Source organism: Anas acuta, chromosome 2 (assembly GCF_963932015.1).
Source record: "Anas acuta chromosome 2, bAnaAcu1.1, whole genome shotgun sequence".
NCBI lineage: Eukaryota > Metazoa > Chordata > Aves > Anseriformes > Anatidae > Anas > Anas acuta.
In genome coordinates, this window is record NC_088980.1 from 151,477,499 (window position 1) to 151,497,421 (window position 19,923).

Here is a 19,923-nt window from a genome sequence, read left to right on the forward strand (position 1 = left end):
AAATCATGTCTTCAGCTTGCTCACTCTTGCATACTGTAGAACTGAAGATTTTGGAACTCTTTTTTTGAGATATGAGTGCACATTTGTAGTGAGAAAATAAACATGAAATTTGTTCAACTCCTGAATTTAAGTGTAGGTGTATAATTTATTCCTTGTTCATGAGGGCTGCTCTCAACAGTACATTCTACTACTTTGCAATGCAAGGCAGGAGATTTTTCCTGCTTTTAATGAGCTAGCCATCTGAAACAACTATAGGCTAGATCTCAGCTCAGAATATGGACCTTGATTTCTTCTTATTACTTTACAGCATCTTCATCGTTTTAACTGGTAAAGGTATCTGGAGGTAATCAGTAGAAAAGAAAAACATGACCTGAGCAAAAATTGCAATAAATACATAGAATTCTTTTAGAAAATTTTGACTGGATAATATGCCTGTAACTTTCTTGTGTTTAATAAACTGTTTAATGGGATGTTTGACTAGGAGGAAGCCATTTTAGGAGTGGCATTTGCTGATTCTAACTTTGTATAGTGGTTGAACAATTTGTTTTCTCTACCTCTGTCCCCCCCCCCCCCCGTTATAGGACTACAATGATGAAATCAGACAGGCACAGCTTCAAGAATTGACTTATTTGAATGGTGGTTCAGAAAATGCAGAAGTTCCAGTAGTTCGTGGAAAACCATCTATTCGTGCAAGAGGAGTACCGGTTCCTGCTTTGTCCAGGTAAATATCTCAATTGCAGTGGGCTCTTGTTTGAGTATGTATATTCTAAGCTTATTCTTTCAAACGCTAACAATAATAAAAACCTCAAAGTACAGTAGTAAGAAATGTGAAATAAATATCCCAAAATAAGAACAAAGGGAAATTATCTTGATTCTTCTAAGCCAGTCAAATCAGTTTAGACTGAATTAAGAATTAACGGTGAACTGAAATTTGTCCTATGGAACTTGGCAGGTACAGTTTAAGAAACACTATGCATCATAAAAGATGTTTAGGCTTACTGTGAGCACTTCCATGACTACTAACTTTCACCTGCTCTTTAGGTATGTGCAGAGGCTACATCTTGACCCTGTGGAGTTCACAGCTTTTGAAAAACTGCTAAAAAGTGTCCTGCTTTTACTTAGGAATTTCATAGTGATTTCTCTAGAATAATATATGGTGCAATAATACATAACAACATAAACATTCCATTTTTTACTGTGTTATAGTGGGCTTTCAGGGTTGTGTTATAGAAATGTAGAAGTGTTTTGGAGGTAGACTTGCGATTTCAGCTTATCTCAGTGGAACATTTTTCATTTAAAATGTGGCTTTTGTTTGATTCAGAAATAGACAAGTTTACTGCTTCTTTTTGCCTTATTTTTCTTGACACAGGAGATCTTTTTACTCTAGCATTCCCTATCTTCATTGAAGTACTGAGATGACAGCTTCAACTCCTTTGAGTGCTGAAGTGTGAAAACAAAACTAAATAAAGTGCATAACAGTTTGTTACAGTACAGAAAGATTGTGACTGCAGCAGCTAAGTGTAACAGTTTTCTCTGGTAAACTGTTCTCCTTCAGCTGTAGCTATGTTTCTTTATTAATGCAAGCTTGAAACTAACATTTCAGCTTTTAAAACTTCAAAATGTTTTGAAGTGTTTTAGCTCAGATTAAGCGTGTTAGACTTCAGTTAAATATCTTGTTTTCAGTTTTTCCATAGGTACCTGTAACAGGTCTACTACAGATGCTGTTAGGGCTTGGTACAGACACTTGCAGTTTTGTTTCATGGTTTTGTTTCTAATGTGTCCTTAAGCTAGTATTTTTGTGATACAGAAGATGGTTGTTTACTCTGATCTTGCATCCTTATCTATCACTAAAGTTCCTCATACGTAATTTCCACTATTAATTATGTAGTACATGCATTAACTTTTTCAGAGTATTAAAATTCTCACACATGCTTCCATCCTCTAGATTTCAGATTAAGTTTTCAAACATGCATGTAAGACATGCAGGCTGTTATTCAGCCAAGTCATTTGTAGTTCGTTGCACTAGCATATTGTTGAAGAACCTTCAGGGTAAATTAAATGTTAGCATTTGACTTGGAGATGACGGCTAAAAATTATTTTTGTCCCTCTATTTTCTAAAGAAAACTGTAAGGCTGTTGGTTATGTCCTTACTTTAAAGCTTCTCTTTAAATTTGTCTTTTTTTCCCCTCAGAAATTGAGGTTCTACTGTAACATAAAAGATTCCTTGAGTGAGATTTAAAATGTTGTTGCTACTGAGAGGCTACAGCTGTTGGGATGAGATCTCAAACTCAGTTCTAATGCTCTGATTCTTTTTAGCACAGACTGTGACTTCAGTGAGTAATATTTTCATTAGAGGAAGGCTTTGTTTTATGATGAGACAATTTGGATAACAAGCATCCTTGAAACCTGTAGGAGAGACTGAAGCAAAGCTTTCATATTAAGAAATTGTACTTGAATATCTTCAAAGTAGTCAAAAGTCTGAGAAGACTGGAAAAATTAAGTCTACAAGACTCAATCTTAATCTGTTTGTAATCTGCAGAATATTTTTAAGGTATCAGCCTTCAATACTTGACATATCCCAATAAGGATGTGATAAGTGTTAGAGTTCACAAGCCTTTCTATATTAAGTTATTCCTGAACAGTTTCTCTTAAATACTAATTTATGCCTTTTCTTACTCCTTATCAGACATCTTGAAACTGGAGATAATGCATCTTAACAAGTGCCTTCTTTTAAGATGACTTTATATATATGTTCAGTTGCATACAAAAATTTCAATTAATACATCTGTCATGCTTTCATGCAAAATTCTAGCTTGTACACAGGTATTCCTGTATACAGTAAGTAAACTCCTAGTGGTTTTGGTTTGACAGCATAATTTTTATTCCAGTGTTTCTGGATTGCTCAAGGCTTCTTTGCCTTAATTTTTTTTAATGACTCTACAGCCAAATACTATTCTGGGGAGGTAAGGGGAGATCACGGAACTTGGGCTTAGACGTGTTTCTTTCCATCTACTACTGACTCCTTTTATATTTTTTTTTCCTCCCTCCTAATACTGCTAGACATTATGACCTTCAGATGCTATCACAACATTTTTGTCATTTTCTGTGGGGATTATGCTGAACATCAACTTTTTATTAAGTATTACTTGCCTTCTCTGACAAAACAGGACAGATCTTCCCTCAGGTTTATCAATTGAAAAGAATTTCTCATAAAGCCTACATACAGGAATTGACCTGACCGGTAAAAGAAATAGCTAAATATCTGTATTCCTGAATGAGTATGCATGTTCTTTATTTTGTTCTATTTACTTTTGATTAATTTTTCTATGTATACAGGGTTAGGATCCTGTCATTCCATCTAGGGACAAATAAAGCTATTGCAGAAGGTGTAGGCTAGAATTTGCTGTCTATATTAAAAGTAATACAAGGTGATGTGGATCACTGCTGTAATGTTTTCACAAATTCAATTGTCCTTTGTTCGTCACTTCATTAAATTTAAGTCATTATATACTGTCTACAATAAGCTGTTTTTTGAAGAATAGTTTATTTTTGGAAGCACATATATAATGTTCTCCAAAAGCATCTATAAATGTTGATAAAGCCACGTATATTCAGTGTATTCTATTTATTTTATCTTTTGATAAATCCCCTATTTATCAAAAAAAAAAAACACCACCCTCTGAAACTTGAATGTATGTATTACTACTTGACACAAGAATATGAAATAAAATTTATGTGGGAGTGTTTGCTTCAGCAGTGATTCACATTTTTAAAAAAAGACCTTCAAGATCATCAAGTCCAACCCTCAACCTGTCCTGTCAAGTCCATCATTAAATCGCATCCCTCAGTGCCACATCCCCATCTCTTAAATATCTCCAGGGATGGGGACCCTACTACTTCCCAGGGCAGCCTGTCCCAATGCTTGACCACCCCATCAGTGAAGGAATTCTTCGTGTTCAATCTAAACCTACCCTGGCATGATTTGAGACAGTTTCTCTGCATTCTAATGCTTGTCACCTAAGAAGAGATTGACACAGTCTTTGCTGCAGCCTCCTGTCAGGTAGCTGTAGAGAGCCTCCTCAGCCTTCTCAACTCCATACTAAACCCTAATTCCCTCAGCCATTCCTCATAAGTCTCGTTTTCTTGTCTCTTTAATGAGCTTTAAGAGCTTCATGGCTCTTCTCTGTGCATGCTCAGACAACTCATCTTTTTTGTGGTGAGGGACCCAAAGCTGAACACAGTGTTTGAGGTGCAGTCTTAGCAGTGCTGCATACAAGGGGGACAATCCCTGCCCTAGTCCTGCTGGCCACGTTAATTCTGATGCAGGCCAGGGTGCCTTAAGCATTCTTGGCTACCTGGGCACACTGCATAGCTCACGATGGCCAGCACCCTCAGGTCCTTTTCTGCTGGGCAGCTTTCCAGCCACTCTTCCACAAGCCTATACCGCTGCCTGGAGTAGTTATGACCCAAGTGTAGGTCCCAGCATTTAACCTTGCTGAATGCTGTAGAGTTGGTCTGCCTGTTGATCCAGTCTATCCTGATCACCATGCAAAGTCTGCCTTCCTCTCAAGCAGTTAAATGATACAGTGATGAAAAGGTGGGAAGCATAGCTCTGTGATGGACACCTATATATTGAAGTGTTCAGTAGTTTGGTACTCACAGTTTAAAATAATAGATGTCTACTGTAAAACTAAGCAAAAATATCTATTGTTTGAGCAACATTGACTATGCCCAAAGAAGGAAAACATCTCAACATCTGTTAAAATTTGTTACTTTACTGAACAGCTGAAAATACTGCACATGTATGGGATTATGAATGTTAAAATTAAAGAATTCCAAGTATTAAAGTGTTACAGAACTGGTCCTAAATTTCCCAAGTGTTTTTATATTAAATTATTCTTACATTTACTTCCCCTCCTTGAGGAGTGACATTGAGAAAAGATCTTCATACAGTGGGTTCTAATTTAATTTGTGTTTAGTAAAACAAAAAATAAAGGAAAGCTGTGGAGTGCCTGTGATTGCATAATCAGAATACTTTTACTAACTCATGAAGTCACCCTGTGAAAGAAGAAACTTGAAGTAACACACTTGAAATAACAATCAGTATGTAATACTAGAGAGACGAAATAGTGGTAAGTGAAAAGATGTTAGAGCTATTACCCAGAGAAACTGGAGAGAAGGTAGGAGAACGTGGGCCTGCTAGGGTCAAAGGCAGTAACTTTGATGTGAATAAATCATAGGAATTGCATAGGGCTACTATAAAGTAGCAATGATAATTATTGTTAATAAAGACCTAAGAGGAATAACTGTTCACGTAGTTCTACGTGGGTGTATTTAAGTTGTATGAGATAGTAAAATACTACTTCATTGGCAATCAAGGATCATAATAGTACCTGTCAGTTACTTCTAAATGTTTGCTTCTCCAAGCCTAATAAATAATATAACCTGGTTTTGAATGGTACTGTTTTTCTGTTAGTGTTTTTCCCTGCTTTCTTAGTGGTGGTTTCACAGTGAGGGCGGCTGAACTCCAACACACCTCTCTTGCTCCTCCTTAAAGGAAGTGGTAAAGAAAATAATCCTCCTCCAGGCCACATCCACCTGCTCCACAGGGTTCCTCCATGGGCTGCAGTGTGAAGATCTGCCACAGAGGCCACTCCTGCAGCCCCCTCCCCCCTAAAAACAACTTGCCGTGTAAACCAAATACACCCATGTGCCAAGTCAAAAATCAAGAGATTAATAAAGTACAAAATTCAATGCTTGCTTAATATTTTAACCGTCTCTAGTAAGGTGCACTTCAGGGTTTGTGTATAGTGATCTTATGTAATTACTGTTCTATGACGCTGTAGCACAGTAAAGTTTTTTGTAAAAGACCTGTTTTTTTCCTTCTTCAATTTATTTATGACAGCAGATTGAGAACGCTGCTTTATAGAAATAGCTTCACATTTGATTTGTAATTTTTTTCTCATACTAAATTGCAAGTATATATAATAAAACAGTAGTATGGGAGGAAGGTTCAGCTTCCAACAAAATAGTTTACATGATATAATTTTCAAGGGGTGTTGTGTTATGATTTAACTTAAATTATTTTGATGTGCTATTCTGACACAGATTAGTATGTTTAAAAAAAAAAAAAAAAGCTATGACATTTTGCTTTATTTGGTCTTGTCCCAGGGAACAAGACTGAAAGACTTTTTCCACTGCAGAGTGTATAAGTTAATTACTAACCTCCAGGAGTAAAAGTAATTCTTAATTTAGCATCTGGATTCACTTCGCCCAATTAAATGGTCAGGTTGAATTTCCTTCACTGAATTCACCACTGCAAGATTAATGCATTCTGGAAAATAAAAACTGAACTGATAATAAAGTAAGTCCCAGTGGTCTCAAGTACCTAGACCCTTGGCTTTTTCTTTAAAATTTGTCTAGAGGTCACGATCATAGCACCTGGCTGCAATCTAGGTTTTTGATATGTGTTTAAGTACTTTTTAACTATTACAGATTGTTTAGTAGAAAATATACTTACTAGGTACTTAAAGAGTTGAATTTTCATCAGAGAAACTCATGGTTAGCATACTAAGATAAGATTCAAGGGTAGAGTTTTTCTCATAAATGTAGCAAAAGGCAAGCATTTTTTGTCTCCTGTAGTACTTGTGTTTTTGCAGTATCATAAATCTGAGGAATCACAGACAACAAACATTTTATTTCAGGTGTCCTGAAAATACGACAAACACATTTGTCTCCCATAGTGCTTAAGTACTTGGCGTATTTGTAGTATTATAAATCTGAGGGATCACAGACAATGACCATTTTATTTCAGGTGTCCTGAAAATAAGACACATTAACCCTGTTTCAAAGTTCATACACTGTCAAAGTATACAAAAAGTTTGAAGACATGGAGAGTTAAGTGTCCATTTGTGTACACTGTTAGTCTGGATATTACTGGCAATCTCAGTATTGTAAAAGCTGTTCACATTGGGCATTGGGGCAAAGAAGACATTCAGAAGACTTCTGAACGGGTATGAGACAATATGCTACAGAGGAGGGAAAACAGAAGGGCAAAAGATACTTGTATTTCAAAATCCAATGAGCAGGTAGTCAAAGCTATCATCACAGGCTGACAAAACGAGTTTTGGTAAAGTACATCTTTCAAGGTTTGAAGATAATGCTCTGTATCCTTTAGAAGGGAAACAAAGATATTTTCTTCTATATCAAAGAAATGGCGGGAGGATTAAGGAGAAGGCTAAAAGGCAACAAAATGTGTTGATTAAATTTAGATTCAGAAGCATTCTGAATGAATATTAATACAACATTTTTTCTTTCTCAAAAGGATAACTTATTTTCACTAATTTTGCTGCTTGTAATGAAACCATGGATTATATATATTAACTAAAGTTATGGGTCAAGACTGTTTAATAGCAATTTGAATAACCCTGCTATAATTATAATTAAAATACCTAATTGCTGATGTTTCAGAAAGTTTCAAAATCTACTTTTCCAAACTTTCAATTAATATGAAAGAATATCTGATTTTTGAAGGATTTTCATTATCTTGAAATGTTGATGTCACCTAAAATCTTCATGACAAATAGTTTTACGTAATTAAAAAAAAAAAGGCTATATTTTAAGTGTTGTTCATAAAGAAAAAAATATAGCCTGTAGGCAATATGCAAAGACAAGGATATTTGGTGATGACAGCTGAAATTTGGTGTACAGAATGATGTCCTCAGCTGTGAAAGTAGTGGAAAAGATTTGGGCAAACTAGAACCCATTATGAATTTGATTTGGTGGTAAAATGTCTCTCTGAAAGTGATAGAACAAAGCTGTTTTGGTTTGGATGAAATACCTGTAAAAGTATGAATTTAAATTTTACCAGATGCAGGTAGTTTTTTGGATTTATAAGTGAGATGGTTGTTGTTTAAAAAGGGTAGAGAAAAGGACATCTATGCAGTTTCTGCAGGAAACTGCAAAGCAGATGACTGGTGTCCCTCAGTTGTTGATTAGTGGAGAAAAAGAGCAGGAAAATAATATATATATAAAAAAGAAGCATGAAATCAAAAAAGAAAAATGTGTTTGGATCAGAAATGGCAGACACAGCATGGAATACGTGGAGAAGCTCTTTAGGAAATCTAGCTGAAAAGTCATTAGTTGTCCAGTGGGAGTGCTTTCTAATATGTTATGTGTATTTGCACACCAATAAACGTCTAGGGTATAAATGGAAGAAGAAGGATAATTAGCACATAAAATAAACTTAGAAATGGAAGTACAGTGGGTTACATTTAAGTATGTGTGAGTGTAGCTTTTACTTACAAACACAAAACTAGAGAAATACATAAATTAAAATAGGTGTTTTGGAAAAAAAAATAAGCAAAATGAATCAGAATTCAAGTGTGGTAGGATTAACTAAAGCATAGATGAAAGATGGGCATCTTAAAAAGGATGTATTGGGAATAACCAGCCATTGGGCCATCTGTTTTGCCCATAACAGATGTCTGCTGCATAGCTGTAAGTTTGAGATGACTTACAGGAGTCATCACATTGTTGAGGGATGTCAAAGTCAATCAGAAGGGCTTCTGTGAATACTTAAGTACTAAAAGGAAGACTAAGGAAAATGTGGCCCCACTGCTGAATGGAACAGAGTGACACACACGCAAAAAAAGGCTAAGGTCCCTAACACTAATGAGATCGTGAAGTCTCCCTTCTTGGAGATCCTTAAAAGCTGTCTGGACATGGTCCTATGCAGCTGACTCTATCTCAGGTGGCTCCTGCTTGAGGAGGGGGACTGGGCAAGATGACCTCCAGAAGGGTACCTTCCAAAATCCACGATTCTGTAATAACATTTTGTAGGATCAGTCATAGTGGCTGAGACCTTAAGGCAATATTTCATTTCTCCTACTTGATATGCTCTGTTTCTTACATAGGGAATGACAGGTGAATAATTCCTTTTATATCTTTTCCACTGCATTGATGTTTTTGTTATATTTTATCAAAGTATGTTGTCCTCAGTTTTCCTTTGTAGCCTGAAGTGCCTTAATCTACTTAATTGTTTCTTATATAAAGGTTGTTCTATACTGCTGGTTATCATAGTTTCTGATGTTCTTCCAGTTTTTATGCCCTTTAAAAATGAGAAAACAGAATCATAAATATACATAGTAGTATTACAGCTCTATTTATTCTCTTTTTTATTTTCTATTTTTTTTTTGTCCTGAATACTGGACCAATCTTAATTATGAATGTTCTGTGCGTAGAAATAGCTCAGAACCTATTACTTTGTCTAATGTTAGAATACACACACACACTCCTACCTGCACCCTCCTCCAATTTTCTGCTTTGAATTTTATTTGATATTTTCCTTTCCTTTCCTTGACATTCAGTTTGGCATTCAGCTCCAGATTTAAGAGCTAGGCATCTGAATTCATACTACATTTTATAAAGAGATAGTACAATTACTTTTACTTGTTCTTTTTGTTCTGTAACTTGTTTCTAAGTCAGCTGGCCACACCATCCCATGCATTCCCAATAAAAAAAGGTTGTAGCATGAGAACCCTGTCCAATCCTTTCTGATTGTATAGCAAAAAATAAATAATTAAATAAATATATAGATAGATAGATACATACATACCTTAGCATTATTTACTGTTGTTTTGGCCTTCAGACTCTTCAACCTTCCTGATTTCAGGGTGTTTGAAAGATTTCTAGCTGTTTTAGGCTTTTTACAAATGCCTTAAATTATCTGACCTGCTTTTGTGAGCATTTCAAACTTATTTTATTTGTGTTTGTCCCTCAAGTTCAAAGATGGGTTCAGCTTTTTAAGTTATACTTGATTAAATACCTCCTGCCCTGCTGTCATAGTTTTACTGAGCTCCTTTTGCCTTCTCTCATTTATCTTGATTTTTTTTTTTTTGAGTCGTGTATTTGGTGTGACTTCCCTTGGGATGTTCTTGAATGTCTTCCCATACTGCATATACACATTTTACTCTTAAATGAATCTTCTAAAACATAATTTATATTCTAATATAAATTAATTTTTCAAAATAATTAATTTTCCAAATTATGCAATACCAGAACTGTGTTGTTTTTTTGTGAAGGTACACAAAGGTTCCCATTCAAGTGGTTCTCAATACTATGAGTCAGTTTCTGTTTGTTGCTTCTGCCAGCCAAACATTAGTTCCTTGATACCTTCTTTAGTTTCTAAAAATTATATCTTACTATCACACCATGATATGACATTGGCTCCATCTGCATGGTGTTAACTGAACTCTCCTGTTTTTGTCTTTCTTGTCTCTGCACCGTTCTGTAGTCTCCTGCAGCATGGTGCAGTAATCATACGAGTGGTGTAACACAGTACTAGGCTTCTCAGGTTGTTTGTGCTTCCTTTAAGAACTCCTGAAGAAAAATGTATATAAATGGTCTCCTAAGACAGCAGAAGCATGGTTTCCAACCGTCACCGCACCAATCCTATTAACTTTTTTGAAATGCAGAAAAAACCTTTTCATCCCGTGTATCTGATGTTATAATACCTCTTCAAGAGTAAACCTAAGCTGGCTCAAAAAATGGTTTTCCTCCCTCAAACGTTTTTCCATGTTTTTCAGCATGTCCAATTTCCTGCTGCTTTCACTTGTACCCTAGCTAAAGGATGCCATGGAGAAAATTACGGCTTGTGATTCTTGAGTCTTTTTACTGATTTTTTTTTTTTTAACTTGGTATTGACTATTGTCTATGCCAATAGCCTCATTTCCCTTTCTTTGGCTTCACTTGGAAAGTGTCACATTTGCTATTTCTTTATATTACTTCAGCAGGCTGTGTCTGGGAACATCTCTGCTCACCCCTGCCCCCACTACAATGAAGTCAAATAAGCAGCTGGTACCCTGTCCTGAGGAGGCATTCTACAGATTAGCCAAAACCAAGTAATAAGCACAGTTTTAAATCACTTACTCTCTAGGCTTGTTTAAAATACTTTGTGACTGTGTTTTGATCAGTAATTAGAAGCAATTAGATACTGATTGTAGCCGGTATTTACATTTCTGCATTCTTTCATCACTGGTGCACTTTTTCAGATACTAATAATCTCTGCTAAATTTATTATATTTTTTCTGATAAGTTAATAAAAATATATGACAGTTGAAGTAAGAGATATCAAGAGATTTGGGTCTTATTCTGTACTATTGGTTGAGTTGGAAATTTCTACTGAAATCAGGACAGAATATTTTTACTCAGCTACTACATCGGAAATTATTTAGATGACGGCTTGATATGTAGAGAAGGTTGTGAAGAATTTGTGCTTGTTCATTTTCTTCTATTAACTGCTACATTAGACTAATGGTATGACTTCCTCAAAGCAAGTCTATATGCCTACAGAGCAGTCATTTAAACTCAGTTATATTCAGTGGGGGAAAATGGACTCCTTTAAAAAGGAGATGTCTATTAGCAATATTTTAGACATCCTGTTTAAAAGTGGATAATTGATGTAAGCTTCACAGAAGTTATGCCTGTAAGTCTCTCCCTTTACTATAGGGAGGCAGGAGGGAACTCTACCTGTAAATGGATCAAATATTTTTGAAAACTGTCCTTGTTTAGGTTTCAGATTTTTACATCCATATATTAAGTGTTCAAATTAATGGGTTACAGATTAACCTTTATTATTCTTTTAGAAATTTAAAAAAATCTATGTATATACTGCTATTTCATGTCTTTAAATACATATAGAACATGAGGTTATGTCCAATTAATCACCCTGCACATTTATTACGTGTTTGAATGTTTCCTGCAACAGCTGGAAACCTCATCTTTAGAAAAAAAAAAAAAAGGAAAATTTAATTATTTATTCTGACCTGTTCAATCTCTTATGTGCAACATGATCTTTGGATTGCATTTAGGAGCTTGCTCAGGATCAGAAGGGAGTTGCAGCTGATTCCTCTGTGCAGGATTTGAGTATTATGTGTCCTCACAGGTTCAAATTAACATGATATTCTATGATTGTGATTTCACATACTATAAATCAAATTGTAGTGAAGATGATTGATTCCAGCAAATTGATTTGGGTGTCTCTGTGTATACAACCAGCAAAAAAGAATGGCTGAAGCTAGTAAGAAGTTCATCAGTGAATCATACGTCTCATTTTTATCTTTCAGTGTTTATGGCTTAATGTGTATAATTGGATTCAAACACAAATAAAAATGCCAAACTAAAATTGCTCTTTCGTAGGGTTTTTGTCTGGCTGTAGCAGAGCAAAACTGTCATATGTGAGGGAGGGAGCTGTTGAAAGGGATACCAGGGGGGTTGTTATTTAATAAGTGATCCATGTATTCACAGGGGTCGTGGAGGAGTGCCTCCGCCACCAGCAGGAGTACCAAGAGGTGCACCAGCGCCCAGAGGAGTGCCTCCCAGTAGAGGACCAGTCAGTCGTAGCCGTGGACTTCTAGCACCCAGAGCAAGAGGAGTACCTCCACCTGCAGGCTACCGGCCCCTTCCACCACCTCCAGCACAGGAGACTTATGGTGAATATGTAAGTTGAGCTGTTTTCAGAACTGTTGAAATGAAGCGTATTGATTTTTGGAGGGATGAGCCTAACTATCACTTCAGAACTCAGCAGAATTTCTTTAATTAGTACCTAATTAAGTCTTGCTCTGAGAATTTATGGAGAACGTGCTAATCTCATTACTTTCTTAGACTTGAACTGTTTCGTATCACTTCAGGTTGTATGTGCTATCATAAAGACATTTGCAGTGTATTTGGCAAAATATTTATGTAGCTCTTAAGCATATTAGGTTTCTGCTTTAAAAATCTGAAAAATCTCACTGTCAGTAGACCTTTAATTCTGAACTGAGAATAATGTTCTACTCTTTAGCCTAGAGCCATATTTATAGTCATACTGCAGTTCAATGATTAGACAATTAAAATACTTTTATGAAAGCTTCAGAATTGATCCAAAGATTTTTAACAATTGTACAGTGCATCTCAATAAGCCTTACATTTTTGTCTTGAGTTCACTGCAGTAAAAATTAAACATATCAAAATATTTTGTCTGACTGAAAATTACAGACAGTTATGAATTGTATGAATTGTATGAATTTAATAAATTCTGAACTTATGGAGCAGTAGAATAAAGAAGCTTATGAAATCAAAACTATAGTCATAAAAATGGATTGTGTTACAGAAAACGTTTTCAAGGATAAAGCTTTTGATGTTTTTGTATATCTTAAAGCTATGTTTGTCCTTTTTAGAGCTAGATCTGTTGTCCAAACTATGTATCTTTTTATTCAGACTAGCAAAAGAGGAGCTCATGAGTTCCAGAAAAAGTTTTTCCTATTCAGAAGTCTTATTTTATGTCAAAACCTTTCTTCTATCTATCTTCTTCCTCCCAACTTACCACATTTTCCCCCCACAAAAGCTCCAAATCAAATCTTAACCGTTGTCCATTTGATCAGAAACCTAAAGTTCTACGTAACATTCCTTTATGGAGATACAAGTTAAATGTCATTAGCATGAACATTTTTGTACATACCTGAACAATAAAGGAGAATCTAATGTAGTTTCTTAACATTATGAGAATTCATAGTTGAACAGCATGTTTAAATGCTGCTTGGCTATACCTGGCTTGACTGTTCAAAAGCAATTAACCCTGGTAGTTCTTTCAAATCAATCCAGTCTTTTTCCACAGCATAGGCAGTGGAATGGATAGTGATGTGGTAGAAAGTAAACCTGAGTAATTTCATATTTATAAATACCTATTTGTAGCATATATGCAAAAAAGTGTATGGTATGGATGTAACCAATAGCATCTTGAATCTGTATCCTGATGTAGGCTTCTGTCCTGAGAGAATGATTAGAAAACACCCACTATAATGAAAAAAAGTGCTACGCTATAAAACTGCTAAAATGAATATTCTCTACAACTGGATCACTTATCTTCCAAACAAGATATCTGAATCAGGATAAATATGTTACACTGCAATTGAAAAGACGAAACTGTGAAAACTGGTCCATTTTAAAATTACCATATTTTGTGTCTTTGTGAGCTTTGTTAGAAAACTCTTTTTAGGACATGAACCATTAGGGTATTATACGTTAGGTGTTAAAGCTTGATACTGTTTCCACATGCCCAATTGTAGGATACAATCTAAGTGCCCAAACTGTATATTTTATTGGTTTAGGTAACATGGTGAGAGTCATTAGTAATATTTCTGTCCTTGCTTACTAATTGCTGGTTGCCTATGTCTAAGTATGAAGTGCTGTTTTGCAAACTCAATATCCAAGGATGGTAAAGTGTCACAATTTGCTGAATTGTCGACAGAGTGACAACATCACTCATACTGGAGGTATTGTAACATGTTATTTTAAGCAGCATCTGTGGCATATAGTTTCTGAGCTACAGAGACCAGGATATCTGGAGAAGTTACAGAGCAGCATTTCAAACTTTTCCATTGAACACTGGAATGTCTGTGAGGGTCCATGACGGTTTTCATTCATACAGGCTTACAAGCCTCTACTTTGTGCTTGTTAAAATAGTGTGCAAATATGCAAGTTTAGAAAGAAGCAAACTGTATTCTGGATGTAAGCCTTCAACCACTTGCTTCTGTAATTTCGTAATCTAAGATGATGCAGGACTTGCATACATAAAATCTTGCCCTTTTCCTCTGACATACTGTTATGTACATGATGTGACAGAAAATGAGGCCATTATTAACTCACATAAACAGCTTCCGCTTTCAGTCACTCCCTTTGGCAACCTCTTTCTGTAGTCCTGAACATCTGTCAGACCAATGAATCTTTAACATCTAAGAGTAATTTACTCAGTTCTGCCTACTGCCTAACATGCTCCCCTCGCCACCCCCCCCCTTTTTTTTTAAGATGTTACTTTAAAAAACACCAAAATGGAAGATAGTTACTGTAGTCTGAAAAAAACAGAAGGGTTAATTCTGAAGAAAGAGTCTTACATTGGGAAAATCGTTCCAGAAGCAAAAAATAATTTATTTGGATGTAAATGCATTTTAACAAGGATCATTTTAACAAAATGATCAACAGAAATAGGTGATCATTTCTGTCCCATGTTTGGAGCCCATAAGGAAGTTGTCCAGAACGTAACTGTTACAGAAGGTTCTACACAGAGGTAGACTGTATCCGTCCATCAATCAGCTTTCTTAAATGTCTTTAATGCTGACTCTGGATGCTTGATGTGGCCTTTCCTGCTGAAGTCACACAACATACTGGACTAGGAGCAGTACCTGCACATTTTTCCAGTTCAGTATGCCTAGTTTTCCCACTCCACTTCTGCATGTCTCACTTACACATCTCATTGAGTCCCACAACCCATTTCTCTGGACTTTACATTATTGCTAGTACCATGATAAAGTTTTTGAAGCTACTAAACCACAGTTCCTTTTTGTTTCCTGTTAAGATTTTTATTTTTTTTTAAATAGCTGTAGCTTCAGTTTGGACTGTAGGAAAAATCCCAGCATCTTCAGCCAGACAGCTTTATTATCACTTTTCTAACCTCACTGCTCTGGTGTGATAAACTTGCTCCAACGGCTAATACGCCTCCCATTTTTGCATCTTCAACTGCTTGGGTCAGGAAAAAGCCTAGTATGAGATGGAAGCATGGCCAGGATTATTTTTATAATACTTGGATAAGGGAAAACATACGAGTTGATAGATTTATTGAAGCACTTACAGGCAGTCTCAGGGACGCTGTTCTCTTAATTATGAGACTGTTTCTATATTTACTGAACCAAACATGTGCAACAGATAAAAGTCAAAATATTTTTCATGTGTTTTTAAACTGACAATTTATTCCATTAAGATAAGGAACAGAAATTGTATTTAACTACTACCTGGAGATTTTAATCCTTTCCATAATTTTCAATAAGCAAGAAATATATAACAGTATGTTAGCAATTCACTACTTCTTTTTTTAGTGTTGACTCCTTAATCGATATTCAGGTAAACAGAGGTTAGAACGTAACTGTTCAATCTCAATTACTGTCTAGTAACAGTTTATGCTTTTTGCTTCTTCTTCTTGTCATCTCTACCAGCTTTAAACCTTTGGGGCTTTTTTCTAAATCAGTAACACAGCAATGGGACTGAAGCCTTTTAAGATTAGATTTTTATTCACTCCTGCTCGTGTTTTACAGAAGTATTTTTCAAATATTCTCTAAATATTTGAATTCTGTACTCTGTGGGAACATATTTGTTATGATGCCATGCCGAGTCCTATTTTGACTGCTTATATGTTTTAAATGAAATGGGAGATTTATCTGAGTTGATAATCAAATGTTAGGCATTAAGGACTGGGCTTTTAATGTAGATTGTTTAAAGTAAAATGAATTCTTGTGGCAGTGTGGAACTGAAAAATAACGATTACGATTGAGCAAGTTATGGTCAAGATTTGCTTCAGCAGTACTTCAGAAAGCAATCAGTTCTAAACGTTCCTCCTAGTGTGTGTGAGTGTGAAGTGGATCTTTAGTTCTGTTTCTGGATGTTTATTGTTGTTTTCTTGTGTCCGGGCAAGGGTTACCTAAAGCAGTGACCACGTACATAATGTCTAGCAGTGTTTCAATTAGAGTACTTCAATGAGATTGCTTTCTGTAATAGAAAATTGAATTATGATGGAACGTCAAACAGTAAGAGACATAGGGAGCCGTCCTAATGTTAGGTAAATTGTAACTTGAGAAAGAACATTATGAACAATTTAAAATTACATGTCAATATTTTTTAATTTGAAGATACAGGCTTCTTCAAAGGATGAACAAAGCAGTTGGAATAGAACAGATACTGATAACAAACTTCAAGATCTAAACTTCAAAATCTCTGCTTAGTTATCATTTGATTCTGTAAGATCCTAAATCTTAGAGATTCTTAAGTTTCTAAGTTTATAGTTCCCGAAGCATACATTTGTGGATATTTACAGAGATACCGTGTTTTTACTGGTAGACAAAGCAATGTTTTCAGACTTAATTCAGATTTAAGATTGTAATTCTCCTACTAAGTCTATTCCAAAAGACTATACTTACACTACATATACTATAAGATATATGTACTACAGTGGTATGAGACTATGCTCATTCTATTCCATATGAGAAATGGGGAACATTCAAAGACATTATTGTAACATGCTGGATAACAATATCCTACCCAAAAAATAATCAGATAGGATGTTGTATTGGAATCTCTCCAGAATTGGAAGGCCCTTGGTTTAGACTATTGTTAGAGGTATTCACATTCCTTCAGTTCTCTTTGGAGAGCATGTGCTAACCACCAGGCTAATGGCTGTCCTGGCATTCTCAGGGTCAGGAGCTGTGGTTTCCATCCTTTCTGTTTTGGAAGGAATTCTTAGAACGTTGTGCGAAGCTTAAAGGGAAGGAAGGGGTGAGGTTGGTTTGTTTACAAGTAGTGTGTGTCTGGATGAAGTCTAGACTTCATTTCGCAAGCTGGTGATTAATATAAAATGTGCATGAATCAATTAATGAAGGAATGAATGCAAAGTCTTACTTTTTACAGGTGAAAGCACATTCAACTGAGTAACCTACAGCCTGTTGTTTAGCACATCCTCTTAGAAAGTTCGTTCAAATTCTCCCAGGCTTGATGTTGAACATTCAGTTTTAATTCTGCAGATGCTGAGTATTGGTTGTAATACAAAGTCCATTTCCTTTGTGTGAGGAAAATACCAAATGCAATAGATGCATTTAGGACTATGGACTCTGAGTGGAGGGGAAATACTTCAATTCCTAAAGAACTGTTTACCACAAATGTAGAACCATAGAACATCCTGAATTGGAAAGGACCTAGGAGGATCATCAAGTCCATCTCCTGGCTTCACACAGGCCAATCTGAGAGTTAAAATCTAATCTGAGAGTTAAATCTAAGTGCATTGTCTAAATGCATCTTGAACACTGACAGGATTGATGCCACAATCAGTGTACTTTTCATACCTTCAGTGTTACCACTCATCTTGTTAAGTGAGTTGGCCTCAGTCCCTACTGGGTCTCTTGCTATCAGTTCCCAGGTGTCTGAGGGCTGTATGGAGTCTATAAGAGTTGATAGTTCAGGAGTTAACCCTTTCAACACAGCATTCTGATTTGTATTTATTCTTCCTGCATCTCCTCACTGAGATCATATTTAGTTTAGAAGATTTCGAAAAACAGAGTAAGGATTACAAAAAATATACTGTGGGAGCAATTTCTTGGAGCAGTGTTCCTGTTGATTTTGCAAGGTAAACTGTTTGTAAACTAGACTGCTTTTTCTCATTAACATTCATTTGCTCACTTACTGTTCCTGGTTGAAAAGGAAAGATCTGTAGGGGAAAAAAAAAAGAACAAAATCTTTGCATACCATATGAAAAATGTAAAACAAGTTCTTTATTTACAAGTGAATGTCTCATGGAATGGGGAGCAAAATATTAGGCAAAATAAGGGTTAGTCCGGAGGACATAAGACATGGAAAAGAGTTTAAATCCTACCTTCGTTGATTTCCGGTATAATCTTATTCTCACTTTGCAATAGTTGCACCATGTTTAAATTTACCTTGATATTCTGCATATTGATACTTTCCTAAAAACTTGCAATAGCTTTATTCAAATTAATTTCAAATATTCTTGTTTGTGTAGTTGAGTGTGAAGCTTTGTCTGATTCCTGGAAAAGGGTTTGGAGAAGCTTCATTCTCTAGGAACTACATAATGATCTTTTTGTCCTTTCTGTCTCTGTTCCCTTCTGTGGATAATGTTGTGGTTTACACTTTTTTTTTTAAAGCAACGCGTTCACTGAGTTTTTGTTTTACAAAAGTGCTTAAAGTCAGTGTAAATTCTGGTAAGGCTTTTAAAAAGGAAGTTCAAAGCATCAGAACGTTGTCTTTTTTTTTTTTTTTAATTGCAATGTTCTGTTTCATGCTAAATAGGTCAAGAAAAAAAAAGAAATGTGAAAAAAAAATAAAAAAAGAGTTTTAAAGGTATTAAGACCCTCAATTCATTGTTTCTTTCTCTTTTATGTTTACCTTTGCTTTTGGGGTTTTCAAGATGTGCTGAAGAGACAGTGGAAAATCTTTCAATCAGACATTTTAGCTGTGGAAACAGTGGATTTTTTTTTGGAGGAAAAGCTGTAAAGTTTTCATGCCTGATTATCTTGAAGTTGAAACATAACCTATATTGTGTATATAAAATATTTCTTGAATTATTTCAGAATTCAAGCAGCTAATCTGAACTGGGGCCATGTTGTGACTTGATGTTATTGCATAGGCCCTAGTTCTCCTTGGGATTCTTACTCTGGCCCTCGCCACTGTATACAGGGAAAGGGAACTGTTTTGGCATGATAGTCACTTTGATAGTCACTTGGTTTAAATGCTGCTGCCTATATTCATTAGCAACTTTTTTTTTCTTTTTTTTTTTTAAGTGCACAAAACATAATCCACTGGTACATCTCTCCCATTTCAGAAATACCTTATTTGTACCTTATTTGTTCTGGTTGAATATGCTCTGGTCTCCTTCTAGATGAAAACAGATGAAAATGTACAAACTAAAAGCTTACAGTCTGTACATGTTTGCTGCAAATGTCCTTAATGTTAGCATTCAGACTTAAGATGGAAGTAGCTGCCCATATTTGTTTTGATTGCCCCATATTCCCTGTTGTTTAAGTGATGGGGAGATGTTATTTTCACACAACAAAATGTCTGTTCCTTCCTTTTACAATTCTAATTTGCTGAAAAAATTCTTTACTGCCTTATGCTGATGTTTTCTCTTGTGCTTTCTCCTTCAAGTTAATTTCTAAGCACTGTATTTTTTTGAGCGTGATCGTTTTTATCTGAAAAGACAAAGTTCCACCAGTATTTGGTGATGAAGTACTGGTGTAAGTATTAATTTCAGAGAATGATGAGGAAAAGAAACAACAACCTTTTAGTTATAGTGATAACAGCCTTAATTATTTTTTTTCCCTTGGATGTATT

The 19,923-nt window shown here is 35.6% G+C and overlaps 1 protein-coding gene across 4 annotated transcripts in view; it reads left to right on the forward strand.

Annotated features, from left to right (window-relative positions):
* Positions 1-19,923, forward strand: part of KHDRBS3 (KH RNA binding domain containing, signal transduction associated 3) — a 93,113-nt gene that overhangs the window by 46,052 nt on the left and 27,138 nt on the right. For 2 of the 4 annotated variants that reach the window (XR_011093259.1, XM_068672700.1), the window contains exons 5-7: positions 582-721; positions 10,791-10,901; positions 12,307-12,499. Coding sequence is in view for 3 of the 4 variants with exons in the window: in XM_068672700.1 (XP_068528801.1) it covers positions 582-721; positions 10,791-10,901; positions 12,307-12,499 (444 nt within the window). In the remaining variant the exon portion in view is untranslated. The remainder of the gene's footprint in view (positions 1-581; positions 722-10,790; positions 10,902-12,306; positions 12,500-19,923) is intronic. The other 2 variants (XM_068672701.1, XM_068672702.1) reach the window with 2 other exon arrangements.